General features: G+C 34.8%; 1 protein-coding gene across 1 annotated transcript in view; it reads left to right on the top strand.

The window, feature by feature from the left end:
• The window catches only part of Abcb7 (ATP binding cassette subfamily B member 7), a 110719-nt gene that overhangs the window by 46815 nt on the left and 40804 nt on the right, over window positions 1-23100 (top strand). The window contains exons 2-4 of the mRNA XM_047536592.1: window positions 1821-1898; window positions 4292-4378; window positions 20022-20141. Coding sequence (XP_047392548.1) covers window positions 1821-1898; window positions 4292-4378; window positions 20022-20141 — 285 coding nt within the window. The remainder of the gene's footprint in view (window positions 1-1820; window positions 1899-4291; window positions 4379-20021; window positions 20142-23100) is intronic.

The following is a 23100-nucleotide window of genomic DNA, read 5'->3' as shown; positions in this document are numbered from 1 at the left end:
GGAATTAAGCACCAGAAGGGCATCATTGACATTGGATGGCTTGATTATTGTGGTAAAGAGATTTTGAGGGTATATGAATTGGGGTAGGAGCTTGAGTTCAGCACAACAGTGTCCAAAAAGCCATTGGTATTGCTGAAATCTTCCTGTATCGGTGATTGCATTACATAATAATGGTTATTTATTACATTTTAGAAAAAAAGCTGGACTAATTTCTCAATAACTTGTATAGTTATTTGTGTATGGAGGGTTTTTTGTTGCTATTGATGATTTGGTTTTTGGTATTTTGCAATGTACAACATTGTTTTTTTATGTTGAAGCATTAGTTCAGCTGTACAACTCATGTATACCTTAGGAAAGCCTAAGTATTACCTGCCTTCTGGGAGAAATGTGACTGAAGTGAAGTTTTCCTCACTATGTCAGTGGTGCATTTCAGAAAGATGTGTGTCCATTTTTCAGCTATTTGGTATTACCATGGAGAGGTTCTTTATTCTGCCTTTTTCAGCTCTACTTCTGGAATAGTACCAAGAAAAAAATGCCCTGAGGAAACTTTCATTGGATTCCATCAGCTAGTTACATAGAAGTGTTCGGCAAAACTGATCTTGTGACTGGTAGCTAAATTTAGTATTCAGATTAAGACTAAAGAGGGAACAGACATTTGGTAGAGTACAATTAAATGCAGTAAGGGAGTTAGAATAAAAGAGGAGTGTTTGAAAAGAGTATAAAAACCATTTAAGAAAGAAATGGGGTTGAAGTCTTTGGGGGCTTTAAGAAACAAAGATACAAAAAAGAAAAGGAAGAGAAACAAAGAAACTGTTATGGTTTAGATATGAGGTGTCCCCCAAAAGCTCATGTGTGTGACCATGCAAGAAAGTTGAGAGTGACCTGATTGGGTGATAAAAGTCTTAACCAAATCAACATGTCAGTACACTTGAATGGATTAATTGGGTGGTAAGCATAGGCAGATAGGATGTGACTGGAGGAGGTAGATCACTGGGGTCTTGCTTTTGGGGTATATAGTTTGTCCCTGGTGAGTGGAACTGTCTGCCTGCTTCTTTGTTGCCATGTCCTGAGCAACTTTCCTCCACCATGCTCTTGCGACTTGATGTTCTGCTTCAATTTGTACCCAGAGTAATGAAATTAACTGTCTATTAACTGAGACCTCTGAAACTATGAGCCCCAAAGAGACTTTTCCTCCTGTGTTGTTATTGTCAGATATTTTGGCCACAGAAATGAAAAAGCTGACTAAAACAGAAACCTAGAGAAAAGGAGGATGAAACTAAAATACAATTTGACATTTTTAATGGGTGATATAGTTTACTCTCTGTAGCTGGACCATAAATTTGATTTTTTGCCTTTAAGACATGTATTAAAAACATAACCATCTCTGTAACATTGGTATGATTTTAACTTTATGATGTTTTATGTGTTAGTCAACTTTCCATTTCTGTGAAAAATATCTGAGATTAAAAGGAGGAAAGGTTTATTTTGGCTCATGGTGTCTAGAAATTTAAGTCCACAGTAACTTGTTCCTGTTGTTTTGGGCCTGTGGCAAGGCAAAAAACATCATGGCAGGGAGTGGATGGTGAAGCAGAGCTTTACACCTCATGGCAACTGGGAAACAGAGCAAGGAGCCGGGATCCTAATATACCCTTCAAGGCGTACCCCCATTACCTATTTCCTCCAACTAGTCCCTACCTCCTAAGGTTACCACCACCTTCCACAGGGTCATCAGTTGGGGATCATGTCTTCAACACTTGACTTTTGGGGGACATTTAAGGGTCCACTCTGAAATTATGCCCCCTCTTTTTTTTTCTTTTCAGGTCCCAGAGTCATTAAGAAATGCTACGTGGCAGAGATGGGGTAAAGACAATTCAAGACAGTTATTAGATGCTACGAAGGTAGGATTAAGTCAATACATCTACATATAGTAGGAAAAGTGTGCAAGCCCTTAGAGCATTTCCCAATTTATACTACATATTTACTATATATTTTGTATTTCCCAAATAATTACCTTTTTCACGTTTTTCTAATACTGACAAGAAGCTATGTTTCTGTTACTAGAAATGCAGAGAAAAATCTTAATAGTTTTTCTACCCCTGGAGGAATCTATCTGAATCTCTTCAGATCAGTGCCAACTAGAGTAACATTTTTCAGAAAGCTTTTATACATGTAATGCAGCTTGTTGACACTTAAATTTATCCTGGTAATTTGTACCTGATATATGGAGTGCTATAGTTTTTCAAATGAGTGAAGATTTTCAGATAGCAGAATACCAAGGGATTCTAAGCTTATTAGAGCCCATGGGGTAAGTGATGCCAAGTTTACATGTTGATGAGGGTTATTTTTCATTGCTAATATAAGTGAAAGACATTTTTAAAAATTCCCAGTGCTTTAAAATGAGACATGTAAATCTCCATGATAGAAAAAGACTAAAAAATTAGAAGATGGTCTAAATCCTGAAAATTTTCTTATTTTTTCTTTCTGATTAATAATTGTTTGCCACAGCAGTACAAGGCATTGTTCTAATTTATGCAGAGACTGTAGAAATGAATTAGATTTTCTATTATTAAATTAAAGCTTTAAGTGGAAAGTGTGCTTAATGTTATTGCCCATGATACCACTAAATATATTTATATCTTGTTTTTTTTGCTTCGTTGAAGACCTCATTATCTTGTGTGTGATATGCACCAGACCCTTTATAAAAGTTGTTGCTCAGCCTTTTAGAGGAAAAAAATGTCATAGAGAGACATCACCAGACTAAAAATTACCTTTGATGTTTTTCTTTTACAAAATGCTTTGAGATTGTTGATTTAAAAATCAATAACCCACTTATGGCAGTTGCTTTTTGTGTCTCAACTGGTGAGAACGAGAAGTCACTTTTGCTTTTTTTAATTCCATTTTCATAACTTGGACCTGAGCTTATATTGTTATGTGCTATATATAGTACCAATACATGTTTGTATTTGTAAAGAACTCCATCCTAGTTTATTAATTATCGATTATTGTGACTACTGAAAATCATCATTTTGTTAGTTAGCTTTATACTGCTGTGGCAAAATATTTTTAAAAATCAACTTAAAGGAGGAAATACTTATTTTGTCTTATGGTTTCTGAGGTTTCAGTCCATAGTCACTTGGTCCTGTCTCTTTGGCAAGGCAGAACTCTATGGCAGAGAGCATTTGATGAAGAAAACCTACTCTACTCATGGCGTGTGGGAAGGAGAAAGAGACAGACGGACATAGGGAGGGAAGGGGAGAGAGAGACAGGGACAGGCAGGGATAAAGACAGGGTATACCCTTAGAGGACATGCCCCCAGCAACCTGCTTCCTTCAACTGGGTCCCACCTCCTAGTTTCTACCACCTCCCAATATCGCCACCAACTGGAGACCAAATTTCAACATGAGTCTTGGGAGGACATTTCCAGATCCAAACTATAAGTCACCAAGTCTGTGTTTTTCATTAAGCATTTTTTAATTGTGAAAGCACTTTCAATATTAGCAAGCCTAAATTCTAAGCTTGCTACTATCTTGTTAATTATTATAGCAGCAATCTAAGGTCTTTTAAAAATTTATAATCAGTAAGATAATAGGTAAGGCTAGTTGGGAAATTTGTAGGTAATTGTTTTATAAGCTAACTTAAGCATGGAAATATATCTTGCCTGTATATAAGACACTGTGGTATGTATCATGGGAGATAAAAAGACAAAAGATCCTGTTCTTAATCTTAAGAAATTTATTATGTGAGAAGAAAGACAAAATGTACTTGCAAATAGCTGTAGTACATGATAGTGAAATATTTAAAAATACCTTGTTTATTAATATGTACATGAGCCATGATAATAAAAGGATCAGTTGTGTAAAATCAACATGTTAATTGTAAAACAAAAATATATGCACAAGAAAAGCAAGTGATATATAAATTAACTATGTGTTATCCTTGCTTGCCAATAATAGAGCAATGGATTAACAGGACTATAGTAGTGAATGGCAGTAAGAGCCAGTGTAAGTCAAAAGTGTGACTTATCAATTATTAAACATTAATTAATTAAACATTAATTAAACATTAATTTCATAAGCTATTTAGAGAAAGTGACTTCCATGTATTTGTTATTTCTCAGTATTCCTTATATAAATTTAGCTATAAGTTAATTCTGAAGGTGTTTTTCTGGCTAAAATCAATGCCTTTGAATTCATTTTTGGGATATTCATTAGATTACAATGTTCAATCCAGATTTTTAAACATCTGAAATTCTGTAAAAGCTAATGGGCTGCTTGGTATCATTTTCATCTAGGCTCTCCAGACATGGCCTATGATAGAAAAGAGGAAATGTTGGCATGGTCATGCTGGTGGAGGACTCCACACAGACCCTAAAGAAGGGGTAAGAGTGAATAACAAGTAACTGGAAATGCTTTTTGAGGATTTTGCTTGCATGGAAGATGCACACATTTAAGAGTATCATATTCTAGTATATTTTGATTGGCCCATCTAATTGCATGTTCTTTAATGCAAAACCACATGAATTGACCAGCATTATATACATGAGATTTTCTTTGACTTAAAACAAACAAAAATTCATGATTGACTAAAATGGAAAAATATTTATTAACCTAAATATTTTATTTCTCAAAAATAACATTTATTGAGTTTGTTATATAATCTGCCCTTATTGATAAATAGGCAAATTAGATTTAGCATTTATAAAAACGTTGCATGTGTGTGTGTTTCAAGGTTAATATTTTCCCTTTTATAACTTAGATCTTAAAATAGCCCCTAGCTTTTTAGTAAAAAGCTGTGGTAAATCCTCTACCTGATCCATCTATTTAATTATCCATATTCTTTATCATTATCATTATCATTATATAAACATGCTAAACAGTGGTGCTGCTGAAATGAAAAGATTTAATTGCTCTATACTTTTTCTGAGTGAGGAGTATCATTGGAATACTGTTACACATTTCCTCACCTGGCCCTTTTTCTCTGAACTTGCCTTTATTTTCTTCCTCTGCCTTGACCCAATCAGTATATATGTGATATCACTCAAGTAGAAATATTTTCGGAGTTGGTAGTCAAGTGAATAAATTTTATGTAAAAGTGCTCTATAAATTGTCAAAATGTAAGTAAATATTAGTTATTTTATTGATAGGAAGTGATTGATACAAGTAAGTTCTCAAGTGCTTTCCTTCCTTTTTCCTTGATTTCTAATGAAGCTTTTATTCTTTCAAGGAACTCAAAGTATTTTACATTCATGCTTCTATCCCATTTTTGTATATTACTATCCTTCATGGCTGTATTTAGAAACAGCAAAGTATCATAAGAGAGAATTTTAAAAATGAAGCCAAGTAGTGAGATTTTTTATCCATGTGTTTGTCTTTGGCATAATATTTGCCAGTTTTCAGGATCATGTGTCACAAAGGCCTCCCTGAAGGATAGTTGCTAATAATGATCTAAATACAACCAAAGATATGTTGAGTAAGGAAAGAAAAGTAATCACTTCTCTTTAAGCTCAAGCAACTTCAGGACAATTTCTTTTCCAACAAAATAGAATAAAGCAAAAATTGTTGTAATACTTTATATTTGATCATTACACTTTTATTCTTTTCCCCTTGCCATCTTTGTGTTAATTTAACCTGGAATCATAATAACATTTAGAGGCAGTGCCAGAAAAGAGGTAATATGAAATCATAGTTACAAGCCTGAGCTCTGGAACCATTGCCTGTGTTTGACTTGTGCCTCCATCACTTCCTAGTGGATTGACCTGAGTGAGTTACTTAATCTCTGTGCTTCAGTTATGTCATCTATAAAATGAGGATGATGATAATACTAAAAGGGATTTAAGTGAGTTAACTCCTCACATCACATTAAATCTTTCAAATAGTGCCTACCACACAGGAAGTATTCAGTAAATATTAACTGCTATTATTGTAACGTGAGATTGTAAGACCTATCCTTTACTGTAATTCATTTATTTAAAAAGCATGTATTAAATATTTGCTTTGTGCTGAACTCTATACTATATACAGGAAATACAATAATGAATAGGACAAAGTCCCTACTGTCTGTAAACTTAACAGTTTAGATGACAGAGTATCTAAACTATCATGTGGAAGTTTTATCAGTCTGAGAAATAATATATTTTACCTTAAAACCTACTGAAATCTCCACTGCTTTCCTTTTTATTCATCTGAAGTTGTGTATTTTTAATAACTATTATTAGTCAGAAAAAATATATCTCAGAATTTATTTCAGTCATCTATTTAGCCAATGAGTCTGTCATAAAGGATTTGTGGAAAAGGAGTGGTAGTTTCAATATTTGGATACTCCTGTTTTTAAAATAGAAGAACTAAGGAATTATTTGTTTTGTAATGGAATGTTAGGATTTTGGAGTTTTATTCCTGAATTTATAATTTTAGTCATATCTATTTGTAGGAACATCGGTTAGTGAATTGAGTCCTGTACTCTAAATAAGGACACAAATAATGCAGAACTTAATGAAAGGATTACTTTCTTTTCTTTCTTTTTTTGCAGTACTAGCATTTGAATTCAGTGGCATTCTACCACCAAGCTACATCCCCAGGCCTTTTTAATTTTGAGACAAGGTCTCTCTAAGTTGTCCAGGCTGGCTTTGAACTTATGATCTTCCTGCTTCAGCCTTCTTAGAAGCCGGGAGTACAGATTTGAACAACTGTGCCTGGCTAGACTACTTATTTTTCACTAAGAACTTTGCTTGACATACTCTTTTTTTAGGTTAGAAACAATTCCTCATTGATTGGATACAATCTGAAGTCAGTATTACTAAGAGAGTTTAGCCTGTAATACTAAAAGAGATTACTAGAGCAGTCAGAAAGCTTTGGCATAAATTTTGATGTAATCAGAGGAAGTGAAACAGCAACTTGGAGTATTTAAAATTGCAGAATTGGAAAGAGAATGAAATAATGAATCTCTAGGCTTATTAAAATGAATGGGCACACAGATGAGAGAAAAGAATACCTGGATCGCATGGATAGGATGTTTCATACCTCTGATTTCATACAGCATCAAGCAGCTCTATGATCTTTATTTGATTTCTCAAATTGGCTTCCTTTGGGATAAAGAATTCACTGCCCAATGTGAGCATCAGTGACCATGCTGGTTATTTTTTTATGGTAAATTAAATGGATTGTCAGATACAAATCCATTTCAGGTGTAGCATAATCCATTTTTCTCATGACTTAATCAGCACTGGTTAAACTTTTCATTGAAATTTCAGACCAGCATAGCTTGTAAAATAAACCTTGAGTTACAGAGAAAATAGCAATAATTGCAAAGTCTTTCCTGACAGTTTGTATTTTCTTTGACTATCCTAAACTCATATATAAAAAAATGTAGGGAAAGTTTTCAATTTACCCTCTGGGTTTTTCAAGTAAAAAAAATCTACTGAATTTGCTTTTCTCTTTTTGACCTACCTTTTATTAAGTCATTGTTATCTAACATCATTGAAGTAGTTCTTTTAATTATTTTTTATTTGAAGTTACCATTAGGTTGAATTGAGGAGACAGTTCTCATCCCTGGACAGTTTACCTATACCTGAAATTGTGCTAGATTAGTTTTTTAAAGAGAAGATATTCATTATATAGCCCATATATTTACAAAACATACCATTCTAAAATTGTTTTTTTCTTCCTTATCACAAGTTTTGTTCCCAAGTAGTTTCTTTCAAAACCAGTCGCTTGCTTTCTGTGAGTTAGTACATTTCTTGCTATTAAAATTTAGGAATGTTTGTAAAACCAGAATTCTTATATAAATTTCTCATCAACTAAGGAAAAGGTGATTCTGCTGTCTTTATCAAAAGACCATTTTCAGCTGGGCATGGTGGTGCACACCTGTAATCCTGGCAACTCGGGAGGCTGAGGCAGGAGGATCACAAATTCAAAGCCAGACTCTAAGCAACTCAGTGAAACCCTGTCTCTAAAATAAAATACAAAATAGGGCTGGGAATGTGGTTCAGTGATTGAGTTCCCCTGAGTTCAATCCCCGATACCCCCCCAAAAAAGACCATTTTCTCTCTTTTTATTCTTTCATTTTCTTATCAAAGCCCAAACAAGCTTTACTTCCTTGAATGAAATTGAATTCTTGGTGGGAAAATTTACTATTGCTTCATGTTTGACAACCTTTTCTGCTGAATGTTATCAAGTTACCCACCTGAGAAGCAAAATATATATATATATTTTTATTTAACTTTTATTTTTTACAGGGTGCATTTTGATTCACTGTACACAAATGGGGTACATCATTTTGTTTCTGTGGTTGTACACCATGTAGATTCATACCATTCGTGTAATCATACATGTACATAGGCTAATGATGTCTGTCTCATTCCACCATTTTTCATAACCCCCTCCCTCTCATCTCCCTCTACATAATCTAAAGTTCCTCAATCCTTCTCTCACCCCCCACCCCCTTTCCCCCATTATGTATCATTATCTACTTATCAGGGAAAACATTCAGACTTTGGTTTTTTGGGCTTGACTTACTTCACTTAGCATGATATTCTCCCATTTCCATCCATTTATTTGCAAATGCCATAATATTATTCTTTATGGCTGAATAATATTTCCATTGTGTATATGTACCACAGTTTCTTTATTCATTCTTCTGTTGAAGGGCATCTAGGTTGGTTCCATAATCTAGCTCTTGTGAATCGAACTGCTATAAACATTGATGTGACTGCATTACTGTAGTATGCTCATTTTAAGTCCTTTGGGTATAAACTGAGGAGTGGGATAACTGGGTCAAAAGGTGGGTCCATTCCAAGTTTTCTGAGGATTCTCCACACTGCTTTCCAGAGTGGCTGCACCAGTTTGCAACTCCACCAACAATGTAAAAGTGTGCCTTTTCTCCCACATCCATGCCAACATCTGTTATTGTTTGTGTTCTTGACAATAGCCATTCTAATTGGAGTAAAATGAAATCTTAGAGTTGTTCCAATTTGTATTTCTCTAATTACTAGAGATGTTGAACACTTTTTCATATATTTTTTAATTGTCTATGTGTCTTCTTCTGTAAAGTGTCTGTCCAGTTCCTTGGCCCATTTATTGATTGGGTTCTTTGTGTTTTTGGTGTGAAATTTTTTAAGTTCTTTATAAATTTTGGAGATAAGTGCTCTATCTGAAGTGTGTATGGAAAAGATTTTCTCCCACTCTGTAGGCTCTCTCTTCACATTCTTGATTGTATCCTTTGCTGAGAAAAAGCTTTTTAGTTTGAATCCATCCCATTTATTGATTCTTGCTTTGATTTCTTGTGCTTTGGGAGTCTTGTTGAGGAAGTCTGATCCTAAGCCAACATGATGAAGATTCAGGCCTACTTTGTCTTCTATTAGTTGCAGGGTCTCTTGTCTAATTCCTATGTCTTTGATTCATTTTGAGTTGAATTTTGTGCAGGTTAAGAGATAGAGGTTAAACTTCATTTTACTGCATATGGATTTCCAGTTTTGCCAGCACCATTTGTTGAACAGTCTATCTTTTCTCCATTGTATGTTTTTGGCTCCTTTGTCTAGTATGAGGTGACTGTATTTATATGGTATTTATGTGGTTTTGTCTCATTTTAATTATGCAGATTCTAAACTCTTTTTCTGTCATTTCTACTGCCATGCTGTCATTGGATTCTATCACAATAGCATCTTGGTTTGTAAGGGACACTTTCTTCCCGTTTTTTCATATTGTTTCTATATATTCCCCTCTAGCGGTGAAGATCAGTTACTGAAGTTTGCCCTCTGCAGGCTTATTATGACCCTGCAGTTTTCCACTGCCTCTCCTTTGAAGGGGAGCTCAATACCCATAACACCCAATACAGAGAAAATGTAGCCCTGAACCAGATAGCCTCTATAAAGACTTTAACATTATTAAAATAAACAGGATCAGTTCAATTACTATTTACAATATTTCTAGTTGTGAACAAGAGGATGGGGAAAGGGTGTAGGATGTAAGTGAGTAAATAGAGGTACCTGTCAAAGGACCTCCAATCTCCTGTAGGTGTCTCAGGAAGGAAGCCGCCCTTCCAGTGATGATGATCACGCCCTCAGGAATGATTCAAAATGCCTGCACCAGCCTCCAAAGAAGCTGGGGATCCCCAGTGAGGGTGCACTGAGTCAGCACGGAGGCAGGCGCAGTGTGCCTCAGCAGTAGGGGCACAGCCGGGCAAGCTCAACTACTGGCCTCTGACTTCGGTGCATGTGCGGGTCAGCGACTGCATCCGGCTTTGGTGTGGGGGGCAGGCTTCGCAAAATAGACATTTAATTTATTAATTTCATTATCTTTAGTATCTGAAAATTCTACCATGTGAGGTGCTCTGGATGTTTTTATTTTTTTAATTCTTCTTGTTCCTAGTGCACATGATGATTAACTATAGATATTCACTTATAACACCATGACATTTCTGTTCTGCATGTCACACTGGTAAATCAAGCACTGCCACATATAATCAGGACAATTTATGACTTTCTAGTTACACCGTATTGAGTAAGGTACTTCCAGTTTTATTTATGTACAGTCATGTGCCCCACAATGAGGGTTCAATGAACAAGGGACCATACATACAATAGTGGTTCTGTAAGATTCTAATAAACTTGGAAAACTCCTATTGCTTGGTGAACACATAGCTGAAGGAGAAAAGGAAACTAGAGAGGAAGAAAAGGAATAATCCTCAAGAAAATTCAACTGATGGGTTTAGCAGAAATTTTTTGCAGAAGTGAACTAGCTCCTTAAAATGTTTGAACACAGGATCCCAGTGTTAAAAGGTTTTTGTTAATAGAGAGGAAGGTTCATGGTGTTTTATATCTGCTTACAAACAAATCTGTGATTAAAAAAAGAAGCAAACTACCATGGACATATTTCTGAAAAAAAGTGATATCTCCTCAATAAGAGGGGTTCAGGCAGGGATTTCAGAGGGAATTTCAGGAGGGATTTCAGAAAAAAGCATTGTTATCATAGACATATGACAGTTCAATGGGTTTTAAATACATTGTCCCTGAAGATCTTATGGTGAGACAAGATGTGGAAGTGTAAGACAGTGTTATTGGTGGTCCTGACCCAGTGTAGGCCTAGATGAATGTATGTGTTTGTCTCTTAGTTTTTTACAAAACAGTGTGAAAAGTTTTTAAAAGTTTAACATAGAAAAAAGCTTATAGAATAAGGATATAAACTTTTTCTGTACAGCTATATAAGGTATTTGTGTTTTGAACTAAATATTATTACAAAAAAGTCAAAAAGTTAAAATAATTAAAAAGCATATAAAGTAAAAAGTCATAGTAAACTTAGTTTATTATCAAAGAAAAAATATGTTTTATAAATTTAGTGTAGCCTAAGTGTAGAGTATTTATAAAGTCTACAGTGGTGTACAGTGATGTCTTAGGCCTTCACATTCACCCACTGAAACCCAGAGCAACTTCCAACTTTGCAGACTCCATCTTAAGAAACCTAGACAGTTGTACCATTTTATCTGTTTACTTATTTTTATTTTTTGTGGTGCTAGGGATCAAACCCAGGGTCTTATGCATGCCAGGCAGCACTCAACAGCTGAGCTACAGGTGTACCATTTTAAAATCTTTACTATCTACTTTTACTATGCCTTTTCTTTGTTTAGTTATATTTAGACAAACAAGTAGTTACCCTTGTGTTATAGTTGCCTACAGTATTCAGCACAGCAACCAGCTGTATAAGTTTGTGGCCTGGGAGTAATAGCTATACCATTATAGCTTAGGTGCGTAATAGGCTAGTCCCTCTAGGTTTGTTTAAGTATAGTCCATGAGCTTCACACAACAAAATCATGTAACTACATATTTCTCAGAACATATTCCTGTTGTTAAGCAGCATGTGACTATATTTGGTTTTGGCCATTTGTACTATGATTGTGCTGTTCTGTCTTCCTGTATATAAGTAGATGTTCCTTTTTCATTATTTCTTTTAACCTATCCAGCTTTGTGAGATTATTTCTTCTAACTTGTGTAGCTTTGTGAAACTTATGAAGATATTAACATAAAATAAGTGAATGTTTTAAAATCTGTCAAAGGTTGTGGCTGGCATTTTCTTTTCCTTCCTTCTTTTTTTTGCAGTGTAGAGGTTGGAACCCAGGGACTTGAGGATTCTAGGCAGGTGCTCTACCACTGAGCTACATCCCAATCCATTTGGTAATTTATTAAATCAAGTGTTAGATATACCTCCAGGATATTATTATGAAGAATTTGTTCTTATGTGTTTGAGAATAAATAAATTAATTGAATGAATATTTATTGAGAATTGTTTCCAATATCAGTCAAGTTATTTTTTTCCTGGCACCTGCTTTTTTTCTCTCGGGCCACTTTGTTTTCAGTTACTTTCATCTCCTCTGATAGCTCTCAGACACTACTAAACTTTTCTTTTAAACTCATTTCTTTACAAAAAAGCACAATAGAATTTTGTTATTATTTGAAGATCTTAGTGAGCCAATTCGAATTTCTTCTTTTGTTAACCTTGTGTGTTTTTTTCCTGAATCTAATTACTTTCATTTAATTATGGCTGTCTTAATTTCAATATATAGTTGAGACCTTTCTAAAAAACCTTCATTTCTCATACTAACACAGTACTAGTTTTACATTATAATGAAGCTTAAAATGTCAGTTCCGTGTGGTAAATTCAAGGCTGTTTAGCTACAGCAGGAAAGCCATGTTGATTATATTCTGTTAGCAGGGAGGAAAGTAGATTGACTCCTACTTTTGCAGGCCTTTAAAAATACTTGTGTAGCACTTACTTGTAGAGAGTGTTTGTTTTCATGATAAAATCATCACCATTATGTTTAAAATATAACTTTCAATTCAATTTACTATGAAAATGTTAAACAGAAAAGTTAAAAGAATTTCATAGTTTCTGCATATGTATAAGGCAGATTTAAAGAAAAACTTATGATATCATCCATGAGTTACATCAGGAATTTTGATTTTGGGGGGACTTCATTTCCTTAATTATTACTTCATTTATTTTCTGTATACTATCATGCTGTTATTCTTTGGACATTATTTTCTCATATAACCCAATTTCTTGTCATCTTCCTTGACCATTTCCTATATTTCCCATCCTCTATTTAAGAATGGGGTCTTACAGGCTCGGCATGATGAAATCAGTGCTGGGCAAGGCCTCTCAACCCCTACCATCAGGCCAAAACTCATGCAATTTTCAGCCACTGAAGTAGCATTCAGCTGAAATGAGGCTGATTGCCTCTTGCCCCTCTCCCAACCGTGGGCAGCAGAACTGGAAGAAGGACTTCACCCACCATGAGCAGGACACCAAACCTAGTACAAGGCTTTGTCTCAGAGCCCAGTGCCTGGCCCACTATGGTGAGAACCACCACATGAAAGAAATTTAAAGTCTTATATACAGGCCTGAGCTCACAGATGGAACCTCCAGACCAGCCCACATACCCAGTGGAAACCTGTGTGCTTGCAAGGCAGACTGGAGTTTGGGCTGTATTTCTAGACTTGGAGTAGGCCCAGGACACACCTGCCCTCCCCCCAAGATTGTGCAGGGCCTCGCAGCTGTGAAACTGAGAGGCAACCTGATTTAGCATTAGCCTTGGGGGCCAAGAAACTATCTCCACCACCTGTCCCCCAATTTTGGGCAGCACAGCTATTGCCAGGCCAGTGTGCACAAATGGGTTCGAGAGCTGCCCCATTACAAGGCAGAGACCTATGCCCCAGTGGAACTGACTTGTGTGTTAGCCTGTATCACTGCCAGTTGCAGCATGGACCCCAGTATACCCCAGAGACCATGCAGGTGCTTGCCACTAGGTCTAACAAACCAGACCTAGGTGCAAACCAGCTTAGAGTCAGCATAGGGTACTGAGGGACTGCCTAACACTACCCCAACCTCAGGCAGCGTAGCTTGGCACAATACTCTGATCTCTGGGAGTAGGTCAGGGTGGTAAACACAAGACATTGCCCTGAAACTCGGTACTGGGCTGCTGAAACCTAATGCTGGGCAGATCCTAACAGAATCAACATTGCTAAAATACCCATACTAACCAGTGATGTGTAGAGTCAATGCATTCTCTATCAAAATACCAAAGACATTCTTCACAGAACCAGAAAAAAATAATTCTAAAATTCATATGGAACCACAAAAATCTGAATAGCCAAAACCATCTTGTTCAAAAGAACACAACAGGAGAAATTATACTACCTGACTTCAGAATACACTACAAAGCTATAGTCATCAATACAGCATGGTATTGGCATAAAACCAGACACAGACAAATGGAATAGAATAAAGAGCCTAGAAATAAACCTATACATTCACAGCCAACTGATTTATACAAAGGTGCTAAGAGCATCCATTGGAGAAGGGATAGTCTTTTCAACAAGTGGTACTAGGAAATTGCATATCTATATGTAGATGAATAAAACTAGACCCCTGTCTCACCAGTTAACAAAAGTCAACTCAAACTTTATCAAATAATTAATTGCAAGACATGAAACTACTAGAAGGAAATGTAACAAAACACTTCATTGTATTGGGATGGACAAGGATTTTTCAGACAAACCCCAAAAGCACAGGAAACAAAAGCAAAAATAGACAAATGGGATTACATCAAGCTAAAAATCTTCTGCATGGAAAAGGAAACAACTGATGGAGTGCAGAGACAACCCAAAAAGGGGGAAAATATTTGCAAACTGTACATGTGACAAGTGGTTGATATCCAGAATATATAAGGAATTCTAAAAACTCAATAGCATGAAAAAAAAAAGAAAGTAGAAAGCAAAATAAAATGAGCACTAGGTCTAATGCTCAAAGAAAATATACAAATGGCCAACAGGTATCCCTCAGTATCACTAATCATCAAGGAAATGCAAATCAACACTTCCTCACAGTCAGCTATTACCCCACCCTGGTAAGAATGGCTATTATCAAAAAGACTAAAGATAACAAGTGCTGGTGAGGATATGGAGAAAAGGAAACTCTTGCACATCATTGGTAGGAATGAATTTAGTTCAGCCATTGTGGAAAACATTATGGAGATTCCTCAAAAAATTAAAAATAGAACTACCATATGATACAGCAACCCCATGCCTAGGTATGTATACACAAAGAAATTGAAGTTTTTGCGCTTCCAGGTTCATCACCGCACTATTCACAGTAGCCAAGAAATAGGAACAACCTGAGTCTCCATCAACTGATGAATGGATAAAGATGTTTTGGTACATATACAACAGTGTAATACTATTAATACAGCCATTAAAAGGAATAAAATCCTGTCATTTGTAGTAACATGGATGGAACCAGAAATCAATTGTGTTAAATGAGATAAGCCAGGAATAGAAAGAGAATTGTCACATGATCACTCATATGGAATCTAAAAAATGTTGACTCAAAGAAGTTGAGATAGAATTGGTTACCAAAGGCTGGGGAGAATAGAGGAAATGCAGGAATGGGGAAAAAATTGATCAGTGTGTACCTAAATTACATTTATGTAAGGACAAGATATTCTGATGTACTGTTTATTGAACAGTAGGGCAGTTATAGATAATAAAAATGTACTATACATTTCAGAAAACTAGAAGAAAGGATTCTGAAAGATTTTACCATAAATAAATGATATATGTTTGGGAGATGTTTTACCTGAATTAAACATTACACATTATATACATGTAATGAAATATCATGTTGCTCCATTAACATGTGTAGTTTTTATGTTTTAATGAACCAGTTAAGAAATAAATTTAATTTAAAACAACAACAAAAGAAGAATATGGTCTTAAAGAGGTATATATGCTATCGATGTTATCTGTTTATACCCTACTGAGTTGGGGTGAAAAGTGTTGCTAATTCAGTCCCAAGCTAGTGGCTGGTCTCTTTCCAGTTTTAAATAATCCTTTTGTCTTCAGAATTATCCTTGGGTGTCCAGTATAAATTAACTGAGGTAATTTTGAAAGATGTTATATTGTCTTTCAGGATCTTTATTGAGGCCACCAATTTATTTTACTCTGTGCAACAGGAGTAAGTTGGTTTAAAATTTCTTTAAAAATATGCCTCAGCAGCGTCTGAAATGCCTCATTGATTTGGCCTTCACTTTTAAAAAAAAAAGACATTATTTTTCAAACTTTATAGTTTATCTAAACTATAGCTGAAGTCATGTCCTTTACAGCTTAATGGACTCATAATGCATGATTACACAACTTCAGAACCCATTTTGTTAAATGAAGTGGTGACATTTTATGCACTATTAAGCCAACTAGAATAATTTTCTTGCTCTTAGCCATAACTTCTCTGTGTCCTTATTGAAAAAATTCTGGGATGTGTTGTAGAAGGTTTTGACAAGAGAGTGTTTCTAAAGATATGTGGAAACAGGGCCTTTTTACCATTAGTCCATCAAGGAAAATATGGCAGACAAAATTCATGAAATGGGAAAGTGGTTGAAATGTCCCAGTTCATGTTATAATGCATTAAGTTATATTTATTTTGTAATAGTTCGATTGGAAAAGTGAATTTTAAAATTACTGCCTTATTTCCTTTTTTAATGCCTTACCAGTTATAAGAGCATGGGTGTGCGCACGGGCATGTGTGTGTGTGTAAAATAAAGCATTATAAACTATACTTTTAGCATTTCATATTTGTGCCATCTTATATATTTAAAGCAGTTCAGGTTGGTAGTAGTGTTTTTAGTACAATATGAACAGTTTTATTTGTTACTTTTTGTACAATAAACTGCCTAAAAGACTAGGAAAATAGTTTTGTGTGCCCTATGGGGATAATCATAATTTGAAAGTACCCTATATTATATAATGTACTATCCTGGGTTTCTTATATGTTGACAGTCTTCCCCATTCCATGCTGTGAAAATATACTTAAAATTGTATAACTCTTTCCTCTTTGAAATGAATTAATATTTTTCCTTATTATGTGTGAATTACAGAAAATACAAATAACCAAAAAGAAAAATATAAAAAATTATCAAGGATTGCACCCACTCCCAGCTACTATAGTTAATACTTTGAGGGGGGTCTTGCTTTCTGTATCCATTTGTATGCACATGTAACTCATTTGCATATCATGTTTTTCCCAACAAAAATAAGTGTTTTCTTCTGCTTTTATCGATTTAACAAGTTTTTGTGTCACTACATATATTTCTGAATGGATGTATTTTGTTGTATGTATTCACTCTAATTTGTTTATACTATTCTCCAATGTTGATCTTTTACACTATTTCCAATTTTGTTTCTATTAAAACAGCATGAACATAAATACCCTTGTAGCTGAATTTTCATTCCTTTATTCAATATTCATTGAGTACCTCCTGCATGTCAGTCAGTGCATTTGGTATTGGATTACAACTGTGAGTACAAAACACAGAATTACTACTCACATGGAATTTAAATTCTAGCAGGAGAGCAGATGTCAATCAAGTAATCATACTGCTGTTTGGATAGATTATAACTGAAGTGGATCCTTTGAAGAGGTTGTGGGGCTGGGGAGGGATGTATTGCAAAAAGAGATTATTCTAGACAGAGTGAACACAATTGCACAAAGGCCCTATGGCAGGAGGGATTATGGCATGTTCAAGGAACTGAAAGAGCCAGTGCAGCCAGTGCAGTGGTATAAGATATGACTGAAAAGGAGTCAGGGGCTAAGCCAAGCAGAGCCTTATAAGCCATGTCCTAGACTTTGATCTTCATTCCAAGAATGCTGCCTAATGGTTTTAAGCTAGAAGTGATAGCTGATTAAAGGGTGAGCTTATTAGGGAACAGAATAGATACAGGGAAAGCATTTAGGAGGTCATTGCAGTGATTTAGTTGAGAACTGATGGTAGCTTGGATTATGTTGATGGTAGGCAGATTCAAGAGATTTTCAAGAGGTAAAGTTGATTCCATGTGGAGCATATTTTAAAGATTTTCTTTAGGATAAGTTCCCAGAAGTGGAATTTTTGAGACAAAGGCCAGAATTATTTTAAAGGCTTATAATAGCTACCAGATTGCTTTCCAAGATTATTTCAGAGTACTCTTCATTAATAGTGCATTAGCATTAGAGTGCTTATTTCTGTACACCATCACCAGCAATGAGCATCATATTTTTTTTTCTTTTTAGAATTTTTTCCAGAAATTGAGTTAATATTTCAACTTTTTTAATGGGTACTTTTATACCAAGTATATTAATATAGTAATTTCAGATATATATTTATTGATCTCCTTATTTTGGTTTTAGGAACTATGGTATGATTGTTAATATTCCACCTCTAAAGCTGAAACCAAAATCAAAAGACTTAATGGTACTGTTGCCCCAGGAAGATGGAAAAAGAAAAATGTGAGCTGAATTTAGGGCAGATTGATTATGACTAAAAAATTGCCTTTTGTTGACATTTTTAAAATTTATTTTTTTATTTTTACAGACTGCAGTTTGATTCATTGTACATGGGGTACATCATTTTGTTTCTATGGTTGTACACGATGTAGATTCATACCATTCGTGTAATCATACATGTACATAGGCTAATGATGTCTGTCTCATTCCACCATTTTTTATACCCCCCTCCCTCTCATTTCCCTCTACATAATCTAAAGTTCCTCAATCCTTCTTTCACCCCCCACCCCCTTTCCCCCATTATGTATCATCATCTACTTATCAGGGAAAACATTCAGACTTTGGTTTTTTGGGCTTGACTTACTTCACTTAGCATGATATTCTCCCATTTCCATCCATTTATTTGCAAATGCCATAATATTATTCTTTATGGCTGAATAATATTTCCATTGTGTATATGTACCACAGTTTCTTTATTCATTCTTCTATTGAAGGGCATCTAGGTTGGTTCCATAATCTAGCTCTTGTGAATCGAACTGCTATAAACATTGATGTGACTGCATTACTGTAGTATGCTCATTTTAAGTCCTTTGGGTATAAACTGAGGAGTGGGATAACTGGGTCAAAAGGTGGGTCCATTCCAAGTTTTCTGAGGATTCTCCACACTGCTTTCCAGAGTGGCTGCACCAGTTTGCAACTCCACCAACAATGTAAAAGTGTGCCTTTTCTCCCACATCCATGCCAACATCTGTTGTTTGTGTTCTTGATAATAGCCATTCTAATTGGAGTAAAATGAAATCTTAGAGTTGTTCCAATTTGCATTTCTCTAATTACTAGAGATGTTGAACACTTTTTCATATATTTTTTAATTGCCTGTGTGTCTTCTTCTGTAAAGTGTCTGTCCAGTTCCTTGGCCCATTTATTGATTGGGTTCTTTGTGTTTTTGGTGTGAAATTTTTTAAGTTCTTTATAAATTTTGGAGATAAGTGCTTTCTCTGAAGTGCATGTGGAAAAGATTTTCTCCCACTCTGTAGGCTCTCTCTTCACATTCTTGATTTTATCCTTTGCTGAGAAAAAGCTTTTTAATTTGAATCTATCCATATTTATTGATTCTTGCTTTGATTTCTTGTGCTTTGGGAGTCTTGTTGAGGAAGTCTGATCCTAAGCCAACATGATGAAGATTCGGGCCTACTTTGTCTTTATTAGTTGCAGGGTTTCTTGTCTAATTCCTAAGTCCTTGATCTATTTTGATTGTTGACATTTTTAGTAACCTCACCTCTGTTTAATATAGCCAACACCAAAACCCCTACTTTCCTAAACACAATATTGTAATTCTTCTTTACCATGAGTTTGAACCTAGGATTCCAATATTGACTACAAAGGTGGAAATATTTTAAAGTTATATGTAATGTTTTATAGCTTAATAGATAAAAAATAAATATACAGTACATGTCCCCTTGCCATTACTCAATTATTTTTTAGTAGTATGAGGGTTACTATAGTTAAATGTAAGAAATCTAAGAGAAATGAGTAGCTTTTAAAAACAATTGAAATATTTTATTTTTCTCCGAAGTATATAAAGTTTGGAAATATTGGCCTTGGATTTAGGATAAAAGTTATATTTTTAATGTTTTTGTATATTTCTCAAGTATTTCTTTAATTCTACATTATTAACCTATGGTTACATTTGAAATGATGTGTTATTGCTCTGTTTTCTCTCAACAGTTAAAAGATGTTGATACTCGGAAAATCATAAAAGCAATGCTTTCATATGTATGGCCTAAAGACAGGCCAGATCTACGAGCTAGAGTTGCCATTTCCTTAGGATTTCTGGGTGGTGCCAAGGTAAGAATGAGAGGAATGTATTGTTTTGTTGCTGTAACTAAGAAATACTAGGACATTCTGTAGTCATTGTAGTCATGAACTCTGAGTTAGTATAAGCCTCTTTTCATGAAGCATGGCCAACTTTTAGGACCCTCATTTATTTTATGCAATGAGTAGAAATTAAATGGTAATATATTAATTATCTCTGGATCAGACATCCGACAGCTTTAACTTAATGGAATTCACTCCTAAAACCAATATAAGATACAGAAACATTGGTTGTAACAAAACGTAACAAACTTTATAAAAGACATTCCTCAGAGTTATGTTGACTCTCTTTTAATACATATTTTTGAGTGAGTATGGTCCCTAGTTCCCAGTAAATTAAAAAGAAGATGAAGGAGTTTTAGGTGCATTGATAGCCTTAAGTGATAAATAACAGTTTAACATCAAGGGAAAAAAATGAGAAACTGAATAAAGATAAACAAAAAGCCACAAAAGCTGGGTGTATTTATTATACAAATTCTGTATTTCAGCAGCCCATTTTTCATAATACTATAGAGCAAAGTTATAATGATGACTGAGTTTTCAAGGAAATAGTATTTATTTTCAATAAATTCAGATTTTAAAATCAGGCACATATACATTGCAAGGTACAATATATTGTCATCATGCAGAATGTGATCTCTGTAGTCAGACTGCTTGGACTTTGCCACTAATTAATCTTGTTACCTTGGGCAAGTTGCTTTGTCTCCATGCCTCAGTTTTTCCTAATTTATAAAATAGTGTTATTATAAGGATTAATTAAATTAACATTCAAAAGGCTTAGAACCATACCTGGCAAGTAGTTTAACATAAATGTTAAAATAAAATGTAAATGTTGAAAACTATGGTAAAAAGTGTTTGCATAAAAGTATAAATGAAATTGGACAATAATTTGGTTATTCTTCTTAAATATGAGGATTAATAGTTTGCTTAGAACCTGGGTCTTACCACTTCTTTATTTCTATACCACATTTCCTTCTATTTACACATTCTTTTTTCTACTCTAAAAATATATTGAGAACTTGTAAGTACTGTTCTTGGCATTGCAGGGTATTTAAATATGACTAAATCTAATTTCTTCTCAGAATTCATACAGGGTAAAGTGAGTTTTATTTTATTGCTGTAATACAAAGTAAGCATAAATGATTTAATACCTGCTGAATGTTGTGAGTTTTAGGGTAAAGATAGAAGTAATCACTGTGATGAGGAGTTGGGAAGTGTTATACAGAGGAGATGACATCTGAGACAGGCCTGGATCAATGAGTAGGATTGTTATAGGCACAGAAATAATTTGAATGATGGTCTAGAGAAAGTATATAGAGTGTGTAGAGTAGCGAATAGTCTATTTGGCTCCAATGAGGGAAAACGATTTTAGAGGAATGGGAAGTAAGCTTCGAAAGATAGAGGTCCTGATGTGAAATGCCTTAACTGTAAATCAAAACAAAACAAAACAACAACTGTATATATTTAGTTATGTTACGAAATAGGAACCTTTATTTTGAGGAGATAATGAACAAAGTTAGAGATATGCTTTAGGGAATTATTCTGGCCCTTTTGTAGAAGACGTATTAAAGTACAGATACCATTCATTCCATACATTGATTCCACCTAATATTTACCAAATAGTTATGAGGCTAAAGTAATAATCTAGGTAAGTAGTGATAGCAGGTTGTACTAGAGTGATGGTAAAAATGATACCATGGAAGGAAAATATGCCAGAGATATTGTGAAGTAGAATCAATAACACTTAACAATGAATTATTTATTAGAAGTTAAAAAAAAAGGAATGGGGTTCATAGATGATGTCAAAATTGAGACAGTAATAATGTCTTTAACAAACAGGCAGCAAATCACGAGGTCTTGTTTAGGAAATGAAGATCTTGATTTTGGATGTGATAAGTTTCAGATGCTAGGGGAACATCTAAATAGAACAGTTGAGCTGGTAATATAAAAGCAAGACAAGATCAGGAAGGAGCCCAGGGTTAGAGATTTAAGAGGTGAAAGTTGAAACAAATGCAAATTTGTGAGTTGCCAAAGAAAAGAACAGAAATAGAAGACCACTAGTGAGAGAGTCTTTGTTCTGTAAGAAAGTAAACAGTAGAAGGGATCATTGAAGAGGTAAGAGTAAAACCAAAGTAATTCATAATCAGATTCTCCATTTTCATGTCTCCTTTCTTATCAGTCGGCACTGTTGAATATTCTCCCAATGAATCTGACCCATTCTTTTCAAGAGAATATTTGCTTAAATCAACATGCTGAGCAAGAGATCAGGGATCCCATGCTTTATTCTATTTGTTTAAGCTAAACAGAACAATATTACAAATCTAATGTTGGTGGCTAATGTTGAAATTTTTAAACTTTCATGTTCATTTTTAGTGTAGTACTGATTGCTGGATTGTCTTACATATGAATTGCTTAAGGATAAAGATGATTCTTAGCTGTTATGCAAGGCAAAATTAGCAAATTGGCCTTTATTCATTTATTGACTGAATGTACATCCCTTGCTGACAAATTAAAGGCAGATGAGTTTCTGGACTTTGTTTTGAATTGAAGAGAACAGGTTAGAACAAGACTAATTAAGCTACTAAAGTCTTAAGTAATGACATTTGTATTAGGATTTATTTTTATAGTGGGTTCCAGTCCTACAGAAATATGGAGTACTGTTGCTTGGTGACAGGTCACTATTAGGGTATGAAGTCTAGATCTGAGCTAACTTCCTTAAGGGTTGAAATATTTTTAGAAGGCTAATATTTTGTTCTTCACTCAACATATGCTGAATAGCCAAAGAATGGAAAGTGCTGTACTAAACTCTTGTAAACTAATTGCAAATAAATACAAACAAATACAGAAAATCCTTAAAACATATGTTTGATTCCTTTTGAATCAAGAAAATAAGAAATCGCCAGATGTTATGAGGAGTGCCTTCTAGTACTTT

This window comes from Sciurus carolinensis, chromosome X, assembly GCF_902686445.1.
Source record: "Sciurus carolinensis chromosome X, mSciCar1.2, whole genome shotgun sequence".
Classification (NCBI taxonomy): Eukaryota; Metazoa; Chordata; class Mammalia; order Rodentia; family Sciuridae; genus Sciurus; species Sciurus carolinensis.
Note: the sequence above shows the minus strand (reverse complement) of the source record. Positions and strands in the feature narration are given on the sequence as shown.